We start from the raw sequence: 22,192 nt of genomic DNA, 5'->3' as shown, positions 1-22,192 counted from the left end.
CATTCCCAGGCCCCTGTTCAGTACCCAGCACCACAGGAAATAAAGTAGCATCTCCCAGATCCTTCAGTCCCCTGTTCAAAATCCTCAAGAGCTTTCAAATACCAACAAAGAAAGCTATGATGGATTGATTGTTTTACATCCTGAGATGCATTCTCATGGAACAAGAGAGATGGCCCTGCTATTTTTCCTCCTGGATAAGATGATTGGGCTCAGGAAACATGCAAATGTTATGCTCACCATGGAAAAGATGGAGACCTCTGGTACTATCAGCTTCTTACCCTGGAGGCTTTCCCACTGTCACTGTGCCATCCAGACTCAAGGTTGGAGCCCCATCAAGCCCCCCTTCTTGCCCAGGATATAGCAAACTATTGTACCCTCCTTTGTTTGGGTGGTCTACCCATAAAGTCCCTTCCCAGGTCACCTGTCCTTCTCCATAAACACAGAGCATCCTGTCCCACCTCAAGCCCCAGCTCATCTTCCTTTGGAAACTTTTCGGCCAGTGCCTCCTGAGCAAGCTCTCCGCTTAGTCTGTGGCACATGACTGTGAGATCTTGCAGACTCTGAGCAGGTGCAGTACCACATATACCATCTTCATGGTGGGCTTCAGGCTATACAGCTGAGTAAGTGAAGGAATAGGTGGTCTGCTGAGAGGTTCTCCTTCGGGGAGATCCCAGCTCCTCCTGAGCCTAGAACACCTTAGTGGTCCAGGTTCCACTCTGAGCCAAGTACATTGGCTCCACCTCAGCCTTGCTTCATCTTGCACTGTCTGTGATGAGCGCCTAGAAGCTCCAGCGTTGCCACCTCCCAGGTATGTAGTGAGCATTCCAGGGATGCTGTCTGTGGGGAAATCTTCATGAGTGCCAAACTGCTGTTCATTTGTGCGCTGCCTTTATTGTGCTATCAACGTGGGTCCCTGGCTCCCACAGGGTGTGCCTGCATCCTGCTTCTCTTCCCTGTGAGCTGAAGAGAGTTGGAAGCCAAGGACTCTCTATGACCCCTGGGACCTTGGCAGATAGAGCCCGAAGGTTAGGAGATAGGGTCCAGAACTCACTTCACTTCCTGGCCTCTCCCCAGACCTCAGACTTCATAGGGAAGTTCCGGGAAGTGTACTCCCTTTCTGGGTTCCATGTCTCTGGTTTACCCATGGAAGCATTGGGTTAAAGCTCAGATATCCAGTTTTTTCCACATGGCCAATACAGTCTATATTCAAACAGAGTCATAAAACCAACCAACCAACCCATATGTAAAACAGAGAATTCTGTCTAAAGCAGAAATGGCTCTCCAAGATCCCCAATAAAATTTGATCCTCCTCTTTCACCCTAAGGCTCTTCTGCCAAGTCCTTAGGTGTCCTTAGTGTTTCTAGATCTTCACATGAGAGGGTGTGGCCTTCCTTCCCTCCACAGCCTTTGCTGTTCCACCCTTGGAAGAAGGAAAGATAGAGGTCAGAAGTCAGCAGCATGGCCTTGTCCTCCCAGAGAAGACTGTATATGGGGGGGGGGGTCGTCATTTGTGCTTATATCTGTGACTGTGAACTTTTTTTGTAACTCTCTGCCTTCTTATCTCAGCTTGCCCTCTAATACACAGAAGGGGCTTTTTAACCATCACTAAGTAGAGGTGAATGAAAGATGATAGTGTAGTTAAAAAAGAAACCTCAGCTCCTTTCTCCAGGATTTAGAAACAGTTGGTGCTATCTAGAGAGACCAGAACTAAATGGCCGACATGTCCTGTGCCCATGTTCCCATTCCACACAGACACAGGCTCACATAGACTCAGGGTGTCCTCTTTACAGGATTTCAGACCTGGGAGAAGGAGTTGGAAAGGGAGAGAAGGAAGAAGAGACCTACATTTCTGGTCTTCACAGACAGAGCAGTGTGGGATGGGAGAAGGACAGAAGCACACTGGGATAGACAGAACTGGAGGGGGCGGGACATTCCCCTGCTAACCTTCAGCCTTTCTGTCCTGACTTCCGGTTCTTATCCAGGTCTCCTTGTGCATGCAATGCCCAGAATAATGCTGGAAACCATGACACAGAAACCAGAACAATCTGCCTGCTGAAAGAAAACAGAGGAATCCTTCTTCCTTCCTTCCTTCCTTCCTTCCTTCCTTCCTTCCTGCCTATCTGTCTTTCTTTCTGGCACAAGGAATAGAACTGAGGACTTCCTGCATTCTAAGCCAGCACTGAACTAAACTCCCAGACTTGGTAGAGGTTTTTAGTTTGTTTGAGGCAGGGTCTCACTCTGTAGCCCAGGCTGGCCAGGAACTCACAGTATAACCAAGGCTGGTCTTGAACTCCCAAACTTCCTGCTTAATCCTTCTTAGAGCTGAGAAGACAGGCATGTGCTGTTGTGCCTAACTTCAGAGGAGAAGCTTAAGCTCTCTTCTGTTCTCTAGGAGTGGACCTAAACCTGGACACCCAGCCGTTCTCTCTTCATTGCTGCTCCAAAGATTGAGCAGGCTTCTGGGGAGTCTGGCGGCAATATGGCAGACTCTGGAAAGAAGCTCTCAGGACTGCTGAACCTCTGTGTTTCCACCTCTGCTCTCTTCTTCATACTTCTCAGGCCCTCTGTGGAGAGCTAAGGGTGCCAGCCAAGAAACCAGGGACAGGGTCTGAGGAGCAAAAAGACAGAGCTGAGAGAAAATTGGAAAAGACCAGGCCCCGTGACATCATTTTGCCCCAGAGTCACATGCTTAAGTAAAAAGCTTTATACTTGGGTACCTTTAAGGGCACTCAAGCCTGGTACCTGTGGGATTTGGTTCCAACATAGCTCCACTATCAGCACAGGGCAGATTTCAGCATTTTGAACTTTGGACTCTCCTTCCCTCCCCTTCTCCCCATTGGCCTGGCACTGTCTGCTTTTTTTTTTTTTTAAGAGTATATTGCATTTTATTTATTTAGTGAATGTGCCTGTGTGTGGGGGAGTCCCACAGTGCATATATGGAGGTCAGAAGACAGCCCTTGACAGACGATTCTCCTCTTCCATACTGTGGATCCTGAGGATTGAACTCAGGTTGTCAGGCTTGGCAGCAAGCTCATTTACCCCACCCCCATCTTGGTGGCCTCCTGCTTGCTCTTTTAGAACTGCTCTGTATCAAACTCTTCTGCCAGTTTATGCAGTTCTCACACCTGCTAGGTGTTATTCCTGATCGAGCAGCCATGCAGATGAGGAGACCAGGGCTCTGCTGGAGGCAGGGAAACTCAAGGAGCCGTGGGAGGAGGGTCATCTAGTCAGGGATCTGGGGCATGTGTCAAAAACACCATCACATTTGGCACAGTGTCCATCCCAGTCGCTTGGCTCCTCCTGTTCAGCCTCTGTCCTTCCACAGTGTCCTCCTCTTCCTGAAGCCACTGGCTGGCCCCAAGCTGGGCTTGCCATATGGCTGACAAGAAGTAAATCAAAACTTAAAAGAGGATCACAGATATAACTAGCTGCAGAATGCTTGGCTAGCATGCAAGAGGTGCTCCATTCCTCAGCACCAAACAAACTAACCGACAAATAAAACCAAGCCAACCAACCAACCAAGGAAAACTCACTTTGCCCAGCATGGGCAGATTGTATCTGTCATTCAGGTATTGGAAGCCTGGGCTACATAGCAAGCCTTTGTCTTAAAAACTTAAAATTAATTCAGAGGAAGGCTTAATGCCTTAAAGGCCCTGAGCCAAGCAAAGGAAGATCCAAGAGGCAGAGATGCCACCCCGACCTCGGTTTCTTGTTGCCATGGCGTGGGCAGAGGCAGGATGGCCGCTTGCTCTTCCCAGTAGGGAGGGATGGGAGGTAGACAGGAAAGGCACCTGTCATGGAAGAACTGATGTTTCATCATCAGACTCACAGGTCCCCTGTTGTCTGAGGGTGGAAGTGGAAGACACAGTCCCCCCCCACATTGGGCTTCCTCCTCTGAAGAAAACCCGAATAGCCTCCACCCTCCCTCCCTGCTCCTTACTGTGTTCCCACAGCAAATCCCAGCAGAAGTTGCTCTCCCTCCTGTGGGCAGAGCCCTTCTCCTCACCAGCAAGAGGGCAAGAGGATATGGGGTTTCCCCTAGCCTGACTTACCCAGTTACTGTGCAGTGCAGGCCCTCGCCCAACACACAGACGGGATTGCTCAGGTTGGGATCTCTCTATAGGCACTGAGAGGGGAGGCTTGGGGCTTGCATGAGCCAGTACGAGCTGAAACTGGAAGCTAGTGATGAAGTGAGGGCTGGGGGCACTGTGGGGAAGGCACTGTTCTGGTGCTTCAATTTGTTAGTCCTTGGCAAGTTCCTTTCATTCCCCAGACTCAATCTTTTTCTGGAACACAAGGGATTGGACTAGATACTGTGTGGTCTTAGGTGCTGGGGCAGAAAGGAGGAGGAGGAGGAGGGAGGAGAGGAGCATCGTAATGTGATACTGACAGTGGTGGTCTTGAGAAGCTGGACCATTTCTCTGAGCCTCAGCATCCTCATCTGCAAAATGGAAATTACGAAGAGCCTGAAAAGCACTCTGAAAGATGGATGAGAAAGGGCTATGACTCAGGAGACTGCCTGCAATGTAACGGCTGTGCGGGAAGGTTGTGCGCTCCTGTCAGTGTGGGGACTGCTTTCCTGAAGAGAGTAGGTTTTAAGATGAGGGGAGGGGGCCAGGTGCCTACGGTTGGTGATGCTGGGAGATCAGAGAGGGGCCTCCTTAAATCCCGCAGGTGATTAGGGCTTGGGCTGCCCGCCTGCCGCATTGAGAAGGGAGAGAGGGAGGGAACACGGGAGGCGGCACCTCGGTACTGTCCCTGTCCCGAGGCCGGATCTATACATCACACCATTCGAGAAGCTCACGTTTTCCCAGCTTTTCTCACACTGAATCACTCACTTCCTTTGTTTAGAGGAGGGGGTAGGGGGAGGAGACGGAGGGCGACGAGGGAGGGGCCCGCGGGTGCCGCCGCCGCCCCCGCCCCCTCCCCCTCCCGGTGTGCGGATCCTGATTGTCACTCAGCTCCCGCGCTGGGGGGCGACGAAGGAGCCGGCGCCAGAGTGGAGTCTCGGCTGGCTACCACCTCCCTGGACTTAACTGGCTAGTCCTGGGTTCCCCTGGCATCCTCTGAGGGAGCGACTGCCCAAGGTTTCGAGGTCTGGGGATACTTGGCTAGACAGTCCAGGTGGCTAGAAGCTCTGCCAGCTTTGGTGTGACCTTGGGTAAGTCTGTGGCTCAGTTCGTGCACCACGAGTGTGCTGCAAAGGGGTGGATGAAACGACTGGGATGCCTCTCTTGGGGCAGTCGATGGGCAAGGATTTGAGCAGAGCTGGAACGGGACCAGGCTACTGTTAGGAGTCTGGTACTGGCGGCGTCCCAGGTGGGTGGGCACAGGGTAGGCGTGCGCGCACGCGGGGAATGGGAGCCCGTGGACCCGCCAGGTCCTGGGCTTAGTCCCTCAGAATCACGCCTGCCATCCAGTCCCAGGTACGAAACAGGGGTACTACCTCTTTAAACGCGTCCGGGGCTGAGCCTCTGCCACACCATGTGATTGCTTGAAAGGCCGGGCTGGGAGCGCAGCGGCGGGAGCCGGGAGAACGATGAGCCGGTGCGCGCGCGGTGCCCAGAGCCCAGCCCTGCCCGGCGCGGCTCCGGAAAGCCGCCCGAGGAACTTAGGACAACGCCTTTGGGACCCTATACTGGTTGACAGGCAGGATGGTGAGCTCCTTGCCTCCGGGTCGGCGGACACCTGTGGGCATTGTGGATGCACAGGGGATCCTTGTGAAGTAAGTGTATCGGGAGCCACCTCACACCTGATACAGAAGCCAGTGGTGGAGTGAGTGCTGCTATTTTAAGTTGCTGAATGGAACCTCTAAGGACAAGGGGAGGGGACAGAGGTTAAGCAGATAGTGAGCCTGAGTGCCCGGCCAGCTTGGGCAGGCACTGCATCCGTTTACTGGGGCACATCTTCGTAGGGCTGCCTATGTTCCCCACCTTCCCAGGCTGGGATCCCCACCGCAGGCTTCCTGACCACAGGTGCTGGCCTCGTGCCCCAGGGCGCCTGTCTGCTGATGTGCCCGGCTCCTGCCCACCATGCCGCCCTACATCTCGGCCTTCCAGGCTGCCTACATTGGCATCGAGGTGCTCATTGCCTTGGTCTCTGTGCCCGGAAATGTACTGGTGATTTGGGCTGTGAAGGTGAACCAGGCACTTCGCGATGCCACCTTCTGCTTCATCGTGTCCCTGGCGGTAGCTGATGTGGCTGTTGGCGCCCTGGTCATCCCACTGGCTATCCTTATCAACATTGGGCCGCAGACCTACTTCCACACCTGCCTCATGGTGGCCTGTCCTGTCCTCATCCTCACCCAGAGCTCCATCCTGGCTCTGCTCGCCATTGCTGTGGATAGATACCTCCGAGTCAAGATCCCTCTCCGGTGAGTTCATAGCAGCCCAAGGTACTCTGTGAAACCCCCGTGTTGGGTGTGTTGGGGAATGAGGTAGAGAAGATGAACGTGCATAAGCCCCCTAGTCAGCCAGGTATTCTCTGGCCATTTGGATCCCAGCCCACACTGCCTTCCTGGGCTCTGTGTGGAGATGCTCTGCAGAGCTGCGGGTTAGAGAAGCAGGAGGGGGCTGGGTGCCCAGAGGATTACCATCCTGACAGTGCCCATGACCTCAGTGCTGAAGCCTCTGCAACCAGAGAGTCTGAGGGAGCAGGCGAGGTAGGGCCTGGAGTGGGTTGGAACATTTGGAGGGGCTAGTAAGGGACAGTCAGTGTAGGCTTGGGAATGATCTGGGTGGAGAGAAGAGCTCCAGAGGAGAGATAAGAACGTGTTGAGGGTGGTAACACCAGGACCAAGGCTGCTGCTGCTGCTGCTGCTGCTTCTTGGACCAGACCAAGCTGGCTTCCTGAAGGCACTGTTTAGCTTGCTTGTTCTGCAAATGTTTCTGTACCAGCCCACTTCACCCTCCAGGCTGTCATGCTGAGCCCAGAGGGTTAGTTGCCTCAGCCCAGCTCTCACTGAGGGGATCTCTTTCTTGAAGGCAGAGAATAGGCTGGTGGCTGCCCTTCCTGTTCTGGCTGTTGCCTGCAGAGGTGCTTTTACTGTTTCTAGGAAGCTCAGGGTAGGAAGCTTAATGGTGGCAGCCCTCATTGCTGGGGTCCATCTCCCTTGAGGATCACTGCCCAGGCCTACCAAGCCATAATCTTGGCACCAGGCAGTGCCTGGGTCACCAAATGCCAGCAAGTGCCTGGGCACACTGCCAGGAACTGACTCTGCTGGGACACTCTTTTGAGTGTGCTTTCCCCTCTTTGAATTCTTGTCACCAGTAGGTTTGCTAAGGGTGAGTTTTAGCCATCCTCGGCACCTGCTGTTCTGTGAAGCTTCCTAGCTCCCCTATCTGGGACATGAGGCCTCTGGACTCACTTGGCAGTGTGCCTGGGCAGTCCCGGGCACCCGGAGTCCTTCCTCCCTTTGGTCACATTTAAGCACGTTTAACTTTTCCCAGCTTCTTTTCTTGTCCCACGCTCCCTGTGTCCAGTGAGGAGGAGGAGCAAGAACTGTAAGAGAGGAAAAGGCTCACGGGATCTCCCAGAGCCAGGTGTGGAGAGTGTGATCCAACCATGCCCTCCTTCTGATTCCTGTGCCTGGAACCCCCAATCTACCTCCCTCACAGCCACCAGGATTTCCCAAGGAAGGTGGGATACAGGTTGCTGCTGTTCCAGGAAAAAGGAAACACAGCCCAGAAGCCATATAAGCTCTATTCCCAGGGTCTTTCACACTGCCATTAGAGCCGGGTTGCTGGCCTGGACCAGTCAAGATGGTCTCAGTCCATTAGATGGGCTGGCCCTCAGTGCCCGACCATTACAACGGTGTGGCTACATTAGAAATGCACACAGATGGGCAGACAGAGGAAGGCTGCTCAAGAAAGTCTGCCTGTTAGGTGGGTGCCAAGGCAAGTTAAAGGCCCTGTCCTGATGCCACAGAGGTGACCGGCTTCAGAATATGCCTTTCTTACGTTGTGGGCCTGGTACACCAAGGTGGCCATGCCGGTGGGAATTTCAGGCTCATTCCTCCCAGAGGCAGCTGCTGTTGTTTTGAAGGGAGTGGTGGTGGGGTCAACTCTCTAAGAGTTGAGGGTAAGACACAGGTTGAATTTAACGCAGGCCTGGATGTGAATGCTTTTATGAATGCGTAGCTGTGTCAGCTTGGGAGGGTTGCCTATTTAACCTCTTAAAACTTTAATTTCCCCATCTATAAAAGGGGACAAACATAGTAATATGGCTGCCTTGGATTCCTGGAAAACATAGCAATTAGTATTATTTTATTTATTTATTGTATGCAGACTGTAACTGAGAAGTTTAGCTTTATTATTAATAAATGACTTGTATTGTGGCTGGACAGGCACGCTGGCTGTTTCTCCAACCCACACACCTGTGCTCTTAAATAGACACATGCGCAACACGGTCCAAGAAGGTGTAAAGAACGGTTAAGTTATATATGTACATGATTTCCCTCCCTTGGTGGACTGCCAGATTCTCAAAGGCAATAACCCGGGCAGCGACCAGCGACCATATCTTGTCTGTCTCTGTAAATTACCCAGAATGCCCAGCAGCAACATATAGCCCTTAGCACTCTGGGTTTCCAGGTCACATGGGTGAGTCTCAAGCAGCTTTTTGGGAATGCCTCTGTCTTCTTGCTGCAGACTAGATCTGTCCTCCATTCAACTGCAGGGCTCCGCCACAGCTGTCCCTACTTGTTCATTAGTGTCCCTGGGAGCGCTTCCCCCTGCCCCAGTGAAAAAGAGCTTTTCTCTCAAGCTAAAGTCTAGCTTTCAAACACAGTTCCTTAGCCACCATGCTGGTGACTCTGGAGCCAGCCCTGTCACCAGTCAGGCGCCCTGCAGGAGGCACAGAATGCTCTGTATCCTTTTGGACAACTAGAGTCTGTGGGATGCCAGGATTTTGAGCCCTCGGGCACCTGGCTCCCTGCCCTGATATGCTAGGTAAAGGTTGCTGTGGCCCTCGGCCCGGAGCATTATGCCACTAAGTGTTGGTGAGGTGCATCTGGGCATCTGGATATAGGAGTCAGGTATACCTTCGTAGAGCAAGGATTTAGTTGGCCAGTCAACTGCAGGTTTTCTTTCCTTCCACTTAGCAGAGAGCCAAGAGTAAGGATTTACCTCATACAGTGTGACCCAGCACCATTATCTTTGAAGGTGAAATAGTTGATTGTCAATAATGTGTGGTCCTTTACATGTTGTGCACCACCCACCCATGCTGGGTAATTGAGAATTGATTCCCCCCCGCCCCTAGTTCCAGGGACTCTTCACCATTCATCTCTCCCAGGGCTGTCTTGCTACTCTGTCATATTTGGTGTTGGCTTCACAGTGCTCCCTGAATCTGTGAGAAGGGTTTCGGTGAATGGTGGCAGGGGTTTGTGGGTTGGACCTGAGTTTGAACCTTGCTGCATTACTGAATAACTGTGTAGCCTTGGAAGCTCTTCCACCTTCTGGACCATGTCTCTCTGCCTTAAGCGTGGTTGGATTCAAGGTCATGGGGGTTCCTCTTGGCTCTCACCCTCTGTGGTTCTTCCTCCTCCCGCTTCCTGCCAATGCTGTCTTGGAAACCCCGGGCAGGTTTTGTGTTGGGTTTTTTCCACTCCTAGTGATTGATCACGTGGTGGCCATGTTTTGTTTCGTGTCTATTTTATCCCATTGATCATTTATAGCCTCTCAGTAGTGGAGGTTACTGAGGGCCTCATTCTACAGTTCTTCAGATTATCTGAGGTCAGAGGCCTGAAAGATTCAATAATTCTCCTAGACAAACCGCTTGTCAGGCTCAGAACTCAGGACCACTAACAGATGCTTCTAACCTGAAAGCCCAGTGCACATGCTTGAACCTAAGCTGTCTTGTAGGATGGGGTCCCTCATTTCCTCAAAGCTATTGCCAGGTGCTTTGTCTCTCTTACTTTTATCAGTGAGCGTTTGTGCACTGGCTTTGCTCACACTCAGCATCTCCCCCTCCTCTTCAGTGCTGTAGGCAGTTGAGTCACTGAAAGCTCTGTCCAAAGCTGGAGGCTTGTCTGGGAGACTAGCTTGGAGAGGAAAAGAAACCTGCTAGATTAAGATGTGTTTGCTTTTGGCTACTGATTTAGCAGTCCCTGATCTGGTCTGGGCCCTGTCTATTTATTTATTTGATAATTAAAATGGTTCATGTACTACCAACACCCCAGCAGCCATCTGTGACCTCTGTGTCCCAGAACAGTTTCTTTGGGTCTCCATCTGCTTCTATAAAAAGCAAGGTGTCTCCAGCTGCTCTGTCTAAGGATGCATTAGTCACAGGATAGAGTGCATGAGGCAAAGGGGAAAAAAAAAACAGACAAAGAAAGCTATGGAGAGAAAACCAGGGGAGGCCTGGGTTTGTTGGGGGTCACTGGGCTGGGAACTCTGCGCTCCTCCCAGATCAAACTCTTGTGTGGAAAAGAAAATGAAGTTCCAGTGGATTGGGTCAGTGGATGAGTGACAGGTTGTGGGAGGTGACGGAGGTGGCTCTGTGTTTGTGTTGGGGCAGCTTGCAGGTGCTTTTGCTACATGCAGTGGAACCAAGACCCATGGCTTTCCTTGCAGTGGTGTCTGGGTTCATTGTAAGGGTGAAAGCACCCCCTTTTTCTGCATTGGGATGGCTTCCAAAAAGCCTTTGTATGCCTGATGAGCTACTGTACTAAGTGCCTGGTGGAGAAGCCCATCTTCCCAGGGGTCCTGGAGTGGAATCTTAGGGGCTGGATTTATTGGAAAGCATCAGAACACCATGCTGATTGCAAGAAAGGTAGAGAAGAATAAAGACAGACGAATTCCCCAGAACTTCTTCCACCTACAGAGGACGACTGTTAACATTTTGGTGTTCCAGAAAAAATTTCCACACACATGTGTATATATTTAGCTACATCATTTTTGCATATGGCATATAGATGTCTATATATGGTTTTAAGTCCTATTTTTTTTCACTTAACATTAAATTACAAACATTTCTGCATGTCAACTAAAATTATTTCCTGAGGGCTTTTGTGACAGTATAAGATTGTATTATTATTCATCTTTTACGGCTCAGCAAAAATAGCCTACCCTTGGGGAATCTCCCTCCCGCTCCTGGCAGCCGGGTTCACTTTGTCTATTAGGTGCTCAAAGCGGAAGTGTGCCTCCTTTCATATTATTTTAGGCCCAGGAGGTGTTCTCTTTAAAACTTCTCTCTGGGGTCTGGGTAAACCCCAAGAGTTCCAGGACACTCTGCTTATGTTCTCAGACATCTCCCATGTCTACCATGCTGTAACTTCTTTGTTACAAATTAACATTTGTCACAAATTAACATTTGTCTAGCACACTTTAAATACATTCTTAAATCGGTGGCTACTTTGAGAGCTATTATTGTTATTATTGTTGTTGTTGTTGTTGTTATTATTATTATTATTATTATTATTATTATTATTACAAAAACCACTCCAAGGGTGGGGAGATGGTTCAGCTGATAAGGATACTTGCCACCAAGCCAGATGACCTAAATTCAATCCCTGGGGTGTACATAGTGAAAGGAAAGATTGAACTTCTGAAAGTTGGCTTGTACTCTGACCTCCATACAGGTACCTGGAGTACCCCAACACATACACACACACACATACACACACACACACAAACGGTGGGGGAGATAATGAATGAATAATAAATATAAATAAATGAAAAAAACCAAAAGACTTCACTGATTCACATGGTTTAAAGGGTCAGAGCCAAGGTCTAGAACCCTGGATTGAACCTCCAAGTAATAGCTTGCCTCTGTCTGCAAGTATTTGCTTATGAGGCTAAATCTTTCCCAACTCTTTCATCCCTCCTCCGCTTTCACATTTCACCCACTCTGACTTCCCAGGAGGCATCTGGTATTTCTCATCCCATTTGTTCCTCCGAGGGGCAGGACCTTACGAGTGCTAAGTATCCATCCTCAATTTTCTGAGCCCTGGCCATTTTGTTTCTTTGTCTTTTATTGAGGAACACAGTCTCTAGAATGAAGGGCTTGGGGGCTGCTATTTCTTGGTTAATCTGGTTGGACAAGAAGGCGCAGATACAAGGGACGAGCAGAGGGGAAAGCTGTCACCCACAGCTCTTTCGGCAGGGAATCACTCCTTTACTGGAGCCCAGAAGAGGTTGTCAGTTACAGAGCAAGGTGGTGGGGAGGGGGAGAGGAAGAGGTGGCAGGGGTGTGGTCTTTTCGCCTGTCTCCCCCTAGAAACACTGGCTTGAAGGTGGACAAGATGAGACAGCTAGAGAAGAACCCCTGTGACCCCCCCCCCCAAATAGATTGGGATAACTTCCCTTACCTGACAGGGTCACAGAGGTGTGGGGTTGGGCACAGCCTGGTCCACTTTGCCTGGGAACTCTCAGCCACTGTTGTGATTATGGCCTTCCATAGAACAAGCTTGCCATGGAGAGATTCCTGGCCTCCTATGCTGGGAGTAGACTGAAGCCCAGCAAGGGTCAATGCTTGGGCTGGAAGCTGGTTCCCACTTCACAACCCCTCTCTTCAGCCCAGGTCATGTGTGAAAATACCCTCTGGAACTGTCTTCCTGTTGCTTGCTCTCAGAAGTTGTCTGACTTTTGAGAAAGAAGGGCGGCTTTTCATTCTCACTTGTCTCACTGTCCAGGACCCTAATGTAGATAGGCCTGGTCTAGCGGTTCTCAATCTTCCTAATGCTGCCGCTCTTTAATACAGTTCTTCGTGTCATAAAATTATTTTTGTTGCTACTTCATAACTATAATTTTCTACTGTTATGAATCTGATGTAAATATCTGATATTTCTGACGGCCTTAGGTGACCCCTGTGAAAGGATCACTTAGCCTCCAAAGGGGTCAAGACCCATACATAGGTTATGATCTAGTCACTCGTTCATTTTTTTAGTCATTCATTCAACAAACACTCTTTGAAGCCACATGTGTACCAGGTGATGCCACGGATACTCAGGACACAGACGTTAACAGAACAGGTCCTTGCAGAGCCCGATTTCTCATAGACTGGAGGGCAGGTGTCAAAGCCACAAACTCAGGCTTAAATCATGTAGCTCATCAAAAGGTGAAATGTGCTGTAGAGACAACCAGGAAGAGTGTGCAGTTGGGGTGGCTAGGCTGGGGCTGGGGAGAGAGGGTTACAAGGGAGAGGAGAGGGCTTTCTCTAGAGGTGAAGGAACCACACACACATCTGGAAGACACACCTTGGACCAGAACAAAGGCCCAGGGAGACCTGTGTGTGGAGATGTGGTGTTAAGAGGCAGGGGGAGGAAGGTTAGGAGTACAGTCTGACACAGGGCTTGCCCGCCTCTGGAAGACTTATTCTGAAGGAGCTCTGCAGTTACTAGGAGCAGAGAAGTGACATCATCTGGTCCCCAAGGCTCCTGTGCTGAACATGAGCTTCAGGGCCAGGGTGCAAACTAGAGACTGGTCAGGAGCAACGACAGTGGCTTGCGTGTGAGGGATAAAAGAGGCTTGATTCTGGACAGTAGAAGAGGAAGTGAGGCCAGGCAGTTGACTCCTACTGTGTGTTCTCAGATGTACTAAGGTATGCTTTTCATGCGGTGAGTGCATAAGTTGTAGGTCTGTAGCTCCGTTAACTTTTGTTACGTGTACATTCTTAGGAACTGAGAACATTCTCTATATCCTAGAAGGGTCTCTGTACCTCTCTCAGTCAGTACCCTCCCCAAAACAACTGCCGCTCTGACTGTTGTCCCTCAGGCATGTTTTGCTTGCCCTTAAGCTTCTATAAACAGAAACAAGCCGGGCACACCATTTTGTGCTGGGCTTCTGAAGCCAAGAATGAGGGCCGAGTTTTGTCTCTGTTTGGGGTAAACTTGTAGGTTCCTCCCTTGCTCTTGTTCGAATTCTACTTTATCAAGAGCCAGTGGATTTGATGACTCCTTATCTTCCTCCCTGTTCTTTTTATCACCACAGCTCAACTCACAGGCCTCCCTGTGGTGTCTAAACTCAAGAACATTCCTACCCCCAGGCCTTTGTTCTGTTTTTTTTTTTTTTTTTTTTTTTTTTCCCTTGCATGGTGTGTCTTCCCAATGTCTATGTGGCACCCTCACCTCTAGAGGAAGGCCTCTCCTCTCCCCTCTAACCCTCTCTCCCAGCCTAGCCACCCCAACTGCACTCTTCTGTATTTTACCTTTTGATGTGCTACGTGATTTAAGCCTCGTGTTCGTGGGTTTAGTGATAGATGTAATGAGAGGAGGAGTCAGCAAGGCCAGTTTTCACCCTTGGAGCGGTATCATCCAAGATGGGCAAAGCAAGTCATGAATTCCTATGAAGCAATAGGAATTCAGTTTTAAGCAAATCGGAGGTGGTGTGTCTGGGCAGTTAGGGTGAAAAAAAATATCAATAAGGAGCCCCAAGGAGCGCCTAGATGGAAGAAGAAAACACAGACCCTAAAGTGTGTGTGTGTGTGTGTGTGTGTGTGTAGAGGGTGTCCTTGAAGCCAGATGTAGAAAGTACATCAAAGAGAAGCAGGCGATTGGTCATCCTGGTGGTTCGGGATGGGTGACAGGGACCAGAGGGATGTCAGTGGAGGGGCTGGATGGGCAGCCTGATTGCAGAAGGCTCCAGAGAGAGAAGGAACAGAGGGGTGGGGGCTGCTGGTGGCATCACTATCTCAGGTGTTTTGTTGCAAAGGAAGCAAAGTCATGGGGGCAGCAACACTCAGAAAGTGGGAATGGGGCACTTTGTGTTGTGTTGTTTCTGGAAAGGGGGAGGGGCTATCTGCATGCTGGCTGAAGGTGAAGTCACATCCTAGTGTAGCAAAAAGGGCTGGAACTAGGACAATATTGAAGAGAGCAGCTGTGGGCAGGATGCAGGGGACATTTGAGGGCCTCCAGCAGCCCAGGGACACATGCTGGTAGGAGTCTTCTCATGAACTGGGAAGCAAAGAAATCAGCTCAGAGTAAGGATGACAGGGTAGGTATCAGGGAGAGTAGCAAATTCAAAACCCTCAATTTCCTAGGAAATGGGTAATGACTAGAATCCAGAAGTCTGTCCTCGCTGGGGGCAGCAGGAATGACTCCCTGAAGCTCGTGGGATGAATTTGAAGTTTTCTGAGCTTTGTAGTTATGAGTTTAATGCCAGTCATGGTCATGTACAGAGTCACAGGCATGGAGGAGGCAGAAAGTCTATCTTTCAGCAGCTCAGAACTATCAGAGCCATAAGATGAAGATGTTGGTTCATGGTCAAGAGCTTAGGCGTTATTCTAGAAGCCTCTGAGTGATTTAAACAGGGACCGACCTAATTCAAATTACATTTTAAAAGGAAAGGGGGCCAAGAAGGAGGACAGAATTGGAAAGGCCACGGGCATAGCAGGGTTAGGATCAACTGGAAGACATTTGAAGGAATCAGACTCACCCTTTCGTTTGTGGAGTTTGGTCTCAAACTGCTGGAAGGTAGCAGTGCTGTTGCTAAGGGTGAGGAGGAAAGCGAGTCCTGCATGTCCTTCCTTTACTTCCTCGGCTTGCCTCAGGGACTGGACCCTTACACTGGCTTCCTGGGCACCTGCAGTGTCTCCATCTGCTCTCTTCCTGCCTCACTCTTAGGAGGCCACCGTCTTCCTCAGGCTGAGACCTGAGGAAGACCTGAGGAAGGACAATAGGGACACATGGCTTTGACCTTCCCAAAGTATCCAATACATTACAGAATAGGGGGCCCCGCCCTTTATAGCAGGCTTCACTTAGAATGGGCTCAGTGGCTTCTGGGGTTCGACTTTCTGCCCCAAATGTGTACCCATCTTGGAGGATCCTGTTCGGGGCAGGGTGTCGCCAGAGACCCATTTCTCTTCCTTTGTTACTGGCATGTGTTTAGGGATGTGTTTAGGCGTGTGTTAGGATTGTGTTTGCACAATGGTTGTCACCCTAACAACCGCAGTTCTCTCCAAGCTGCTTTGGGGGCACTGAGTGGCCAAGTAGCAGCTAATGCAGCAGAAGATGGCCAGTCAGCAAGCAGAAAACCCTTCACTAGTGGCAGAGAAGGTAACATGATGTTGTCCTAAGACCAGCATAGGGGCTTTCTGGGTCCCAACCACCCTGACCTGCTGCTGCAGCCCTTCCACACAGAAACAACCTCTTTAGAGCCCTGGAGCTGAGTTGGCTTTGCAGAGAGACTGGCGAGATTGGCGTGGATCCTGCCTGCTCTCAAAGGCAGCTGGCTTCTTAGCTCAGCCTTCTGTTCTTGGGGAGCACAGCAAGGTAGGAGCTGCGACGCCCCTTTCATCCTTTCTACGCCCACAGAGCTAAGGGCTCGGATGCACACCCCTCCGTTAGGCAGGCAGAGCCCACAGATCACCAGCCATTCTTTCTGGGACTTGGGTACAGGAGGAAAGTCCAAAACAGCTCTCTGCCCCTCCTTCCCTCCCTCTCATGTGTCACAGACTGATCTGAAACTCACTATGTAACTAAGAGCGACCTTGAGCACTTTGATCCTCCTGTCTCCACTTCCCAGCCTCGGAGGTGACACACACATTGTCAATGATCCTTTCAGAAGCATCGTCCTCCCCTACTTTACAGAGATGCATTAGTGGTGCCGTGGCACCAAGGATGGAGCACGGTCTCCTTGGGCAGATAGACCCGTGTGAAAAGCCAACGTAAGACACTCGGACATGGCAACGGTGGTTAACATTTCTGCTTTGCATTTCCTCTTCTGGGAAACAGTCTCCCAGTGTTTCTTTACTAGGGCTGCTGTGAGGTGTAGAGAGAATGTCTGTTAAGGAGTGTATGCATAGTAGGCACTCAGCAACGGGGTGTTACTCTTGTTAATAAACTCTAGGTATGGTGGTGGTGGTGGTCTCCTCCTTCTCCTCCCCCTTCTCTCTCTCTCTCTCTCTCTCTCTCTCTCTCTCTCTCTCTCTCTCTCTCTTTCTCTCCTTATTTTTCTTCAATACTTTGTGACAATGTCTCACTTAATCTCATTTAAGGTTTTTATTAACTCTTAATCCTCCTGCCTTAGTTTCTGATGTGCTGTTAGATTATACATGTGTACCACCATATCAGATCAGAGTCTGCTTTTTCTTTCTTTTTAAAGATTTTTTTATTTAATGTATATGAGTGTTCTGTCTGCATGTACACCTGCATACCAGAAGAGGGCATTAGATCATATTTTTGTTGTTGGGATTTGAACTCATGACCTGTGGAGAAACAGCCAGTGCTCATAACCACTGAGCCATCTCTCCAACCCCCAGAGTTTGCTTTTCATTAAGCACTTTATGTTGCTACTGATACCCATCCAGGGCTGTGGTGAATGTCAGGGGCAGGGTGTGGGTCATCCCACCGTCCTATTCATGGTGTCCAGTGCCTGCAACATATTTGGCTGGCACTTAGTAAGTGATTTAATTTTTTTCTGTGAGTGTGGGAGTAGGAGAAAGCTTATCTGTAGGAGACCAGGAGTTTATTGTCGATTGAGCAGCCAAGGCAGGAGGAAGCTGGACAGATAGACAGCTCATGCTCACCTGCACAGGGAAGATTTACCTAAGGATATGCTTCTAAAAGTTCAGAGCCAGAAAAGTGAAGTCTCCAGGCTCCCATTGCAAAGAGGAGCAGGAAGCCCCTGGCCCCTGGCTCTCAGCTCAATCCCCCCTGTTTATGAAGCCAAGTGTGGTAACCCCTTCTGCTTCTAGAATGTGAGCAGTCCTTCCTGCACCGTCCTCCCCAGAGCTTTGTCCTCCTGTGGGGAGCTAGCTTCCCAGGGAGTTGAGCAAAGACTCCCCTAGGGGTTGACAGCTCTGTGAATTGTGTGTGGGCTAGAAACCATTCACTGTGTTTAGGGACTCACCATGTTTAACAGGCACTGCCAGTAGTTCCCTGTCCTCAGAGGACACGAACAGCCACCCCACATGATGCTGTGATAGAGAGCTCCCTGGTGACATCATGCTTACAGAGTGACTGTGTCAGTCCCAAGGACTGACGGCTGTCTAGGACTGAGGGGCAAGATGCCATGAAGCCCCTACATTGCCTTCACTGGCTGTGCAAGTCAGAGAACAATACTCTAAGCATTCATATCTTTCCCTTAAGTTCACTCTCTCACTCCTGGGCCCACTCCGTACTTCAGGTCCTTATTCTCCAGGATCCAGCTAATGGGCTCCACTGGTCACACTTCTCCCCAACACAAGGACATAGTTTCCTGATCATCCAGTGTTCTCTGACGTCATCAGTCCTCAAGGGCACAGACCAGTGGTCTAGTGAGGATGCTGACAAGTGCCAGCTGGCACACTGCCAGGAGACCTGAGTAGCCGGGGTCACACCCACACAGGCCAGGCCATTCCCAGTCAGGGTCTCATGCCTAGGGTCCAGGCTGACTTTCTTTGCCCCTCAGCCATTAATTATTTTAATTTTTCTGCTTAAAGATTTATCACACACACACATACACACACACACACACATTGAGAATGGAACCTGGGTCGTTTGCCAGAGGCCCTTAACTACTGAACCCTCTCTCCACCTCCTCATTTTGTATTGCTTACTACTATTATGTTGGTATAACATTTTAGAAGTTATTTGTCAAGAAGGATTATATGAGACCATTTCCACACAAGTCTGTAATGTAGTTTGAGCATCTTCTCCCCTTCTCCACTGCTGTCCCATTCCTTCCTCCCCTCCCCCTCTCCCCTTAGTTCCCTGAAGGCTCCTACCTACACATTTTGTCCGGTACTTTCATGTCACCTGTACATGTATGATTTTATGCCTATAAAATCTAAGAACCACTAATGAGAGAAAACGTGTGGTTTGTTTTTCTGAGGCCAACTTAATTTACGAACTATAGTTTTCTCCAATTGTGTTCGTTTTCCTGAAAATGGTAAAGCTTTATTCTTTATCACTGGGAAAAAAAAACATGTGTGTGCACGCATGTGTCGTCTCTCCTCAATCTGTCCTTCTGTTCACGACTGCGTTGCTTCCATAGCTTCGAGCTTGTGACCGTAGAGAAATTGGAAGATTACTGACCATCACAAAGACATTAGACATTATACTACCTTCAGGTCCCATCCCATCTCAGCCTACATGGCGCCAATGGGAGGGAAACAAATGGGAGCCCTCACACTCTGTTCCTGGAAACCCAATTCTAGTCCCAGCCACTATGGAAATCAGTGTGGAAGGCCCTTTAAAAACTAAAAATAGGACCAGAGAGTGACCCAGCGAGACCGTGCCTGGTCATTTACCCAAGAGTCCAGTCAGGTATTGCGGGCATATTTGCATATCCATGTTTACTGCAGAACAGTTCGCAACAGCCAGTCTCCTCTTATCTGGGCTGTGGAGCAGAAGTAAACAAAGGGGATTTGACTTGAACAAACCTGTAACTTATGCACGTGTGTGCATGAACACCTGTAACTTATGTGTGTGTGCATGAACACCTGTAACTTATGCATGTGTGTGTGCATGAACACCTGTAACTTATGCATGTGTGTGTGCATGAACACCTGTAACTTATGCATGTGTGTGCACAAACACCTGTAACTTATGCATGTGTGTGCATGAATACCTGTAACTTATGTATGTGTGTGCACGGACACCTGCAACTTATGCATGTGTGTGCACGAACACCTGTAACTTATGCATGTGTGTGCATAAACACCTGTAACTTATGCATATGTGTGCAAGAACACCAGTAACTTATGCATGTGTGTGCATGAACACCTCACCCACACGTGGTCACCTGTAACTTATGCATATGTATGTATGAATACCTTGCACCTACCTGATCATCTATCTCTCTAGTTCCTTTCCACCCATCTGTGAACTCTGGGCATTGCTTAGATGGCACCTCTCTGGGAAGGTCCCCTTCTGTCTCTGTATTCCCAAGCTCCCTTTGCTCTCCCTTAACTCGGGCCCTCTGAGATGCACTGGCCTAGGGCCATTGGTAGTATGTGAAGGGGTGGCAAGCCCGTTCATCTAGATGCGCAGAGCACAGCTTAGTTCTTTGACTCCCTGACAAACAGGGTGGTTCTTGAGACTTAGGATCTCAGGATCTTGGGTCAAACCTTTCATGGACTGTCCCATTTAAGAGCTTGTGTAGAGCATTTTATCCAGAGTATCACACATGCCCGTCTTTACACACGGAAGCCGAGGCTCAGTGATTCAGCAAAGCTAAGGCACACAGCAGTTACTGAATGAGTGGATGGGTAACTGAGTCTTGAATTGAGCCTTGACTTCAATACTTACTGGTGGGCGATCCTGGGTAAATCACCCCTTCTTTGGGTGTCAGTGCCCACGTTTACAGAATGGGCATTATTCCAACCCCTATGGCAAAGAGCCTAGAAACTGGTAGGGAGAATGGTTCTATTGTTCAGTGGTGAGCTGGATTTGGTGTGGGGGGGGCGGTGTGTGTGACATTTTTAACTCCATGGCCTGCTTGGCTTGATGATCTAGTACTGAGGGACTAGAAAAGGCTGCAGGGCTGGGGACATCTGAGTGGAGCATAGATCTGTAGGGGAGCTAGACTGACAGGGGTGGGGAGGTTGAGGGGGATGGGGAGTGGCTGGGAAGGGCTTGGCAGAGGAGCTGCTGCTGCTGGGGAGAAAAAGCCCCTTCCCTTAGGGTGCTGTGTCTTGCTGTCTGCTACCTGCTGGGACAGCTCCAGACTCTGGCTCCTCATCCAGCAGACAGGCTGGGCAATCCCACTAACTCCATGGACTAAAACCAAACCACAGGAGATAGCGGCTCGCTTCGGTGGAAGGCCCTCAAAGGTTTGCATGGGCAAGCTGACGCTGAGCCTTACACCTGAAGGACCTTATAGCTCTAGGCCTCTGTACAGGGGATGAGTGTGAGAACGGACACTCAGGGAGGGTATTACACTTTGTGACTGTGTGTCTGGGGTCTGACCCCGATCCACAGTCATAAGGCAAAGAAAAGATGCAAAGTTTGTGAACTGGGAGAGACTGGGAAACGGTGATTTCCCCAATATGCCTGGCATAGAGAGAGCCAGGGGTCTGGATACCAGGAGGCATAAATCCAGGCCTCGACCCTTCAGATCCTATATCTTCTGCACCAAATAGGGCTTGCTGAGCCTGGATCCTGCCTGATTCTTTAGGGCTGCTGCGGCAAGGACCAGTGCCTTGGGGTTCGATGTCTGATGAAGGGAGTGATACTCAGAGTACATCTGAGATCATCCTACTTCCTCAGAGAGGCGTGTATATGGATGGGGTATGTAAATTGTGTGTGTGTGTGTGTGTGTGTGTGTGTGTGTGTGTGTGTGTGTCTTGTGGTTGGAGTGAGCAGTGTGGCTGGAAGAGTTCCTTCACAAGCATGCCAACCCCTGAAATACACAAGCTGATCTTGGGGAAGGTGGCTGTGGCAGGGCCGAGGCACAGCAAGTGTGGGCACTGTGGGTATTCACCCCTGAAACACCAGCAGGCACCTACCTCCCTGTAAGCAACTGCTTCCATCGAGCAGATTGCTGCTTCTAGCCGCCAGGGAGCCCAGGGTCTGCCTGGCACAGGAAGGAAGACTCAGAGTCTAGTAGGGGCGGAGCAGCTATGTGTTGATCATCTTCTTAATGTGGGGGTTGGCTCTGTGATTTGTTTGCTAGCATATTTGATTGTACTCAGTCCTCTCAAAGTCAGTATTGTGCAAGTAGAGAAACAGAGAACCAGGGATTTAAGGGAACTTGAAAATCGTTGCCTATCTTTCGAGTAGCAAAACTGTGATAGGCCATATCCTCAGGGGTCTGCAGACTTTGGGAACCATAACCCCATCCTTGAGGGCTTCTAGGCTGAGAAGGAGTTAGAATACAGGGTCTGGCAGATAGTAAGAGGAACCAACCTGACAGGAAAGGCTGGCATCTCCGATATGGAGACCACTGATGGGCATGGGTGTGCATGGGCACGACCTAACCAGCAGCCTGGTTTCCTTAGGCTCTGGGTGCTCTCTTTCTCCAGTCCCGGAGCCTGAATGGGCTCATTTGCGTGGCTACTTCAGTCACAAGTTCGAGGATGCTAAATCAGGAGGTGTTGCTAGCACTATGCAGCTGAAGCAGTCCCATGAGGTCCTTGGGGGATGGGATAAGGTGGAAGAGATCTGAGAGGTAACCCAGCAGAATCTGCCTGGCTCCTAAGCTTGGGTGCTGTGAGGACCCAGGGGTACCCCTTTTCTATCAGTCCCTGGGGAGAAACAGGGCTCAGCATCAGCTCAGCTAGGATGCAGCTAAGTCTTAGCTTTGGGCTTTTCACATCTTCCTAAGGCTCGTAACCC

The 22,192-nt window shown here is 50.1% G+C and overlaps 1 protein-coding gene across 2 annotated transcripts in view; it reads left to right on the top strand.

Annotated features, from left to right (window-relative positions):
- Positions 1-5,415: 5,415 nt before the first annotated feature.
- Positions 5,416-22,192, top strand: part of ADORA1 (adenosine A1 receptor) — a 31,161-nt gene continuing 14,384 nt past the window's right edge. Inside the window, exons 1-2 of one of the 2 annotated variants that reach the window (XM_080917796.1) lie at positions 5,416-5,725; positions 5,976-6,373. In XM_080917796.1, the coding sequence (XP_080773922.1) occupies positions 6,033-6,373 (341 nt within the window). In that variant the 5' untranslated portion in view covers positions 5,416-5,725; positions 5,976-6,032. Of the gene's footprint in view, positions 6,374-22,192 lie in introns of both variants that reach the window. The other variant, XM_080917795.1, reaches the window with a different exon arrangement.

Source organism: Micromys minutus (assembly GCF_963924665.1).
Source record: "Micromys minutus genome assembly, chromosome: 6".
In the NCBI taxonomy this organism is placed as follows: Eukaryota; Metazoa; Chordata; class Mammalia; order Rodentia; family Muridae; genus Micromys; species Micromys minutus.
This window is presented reverse-complemented; position numbering and strand designations above follow the sequence as displayed.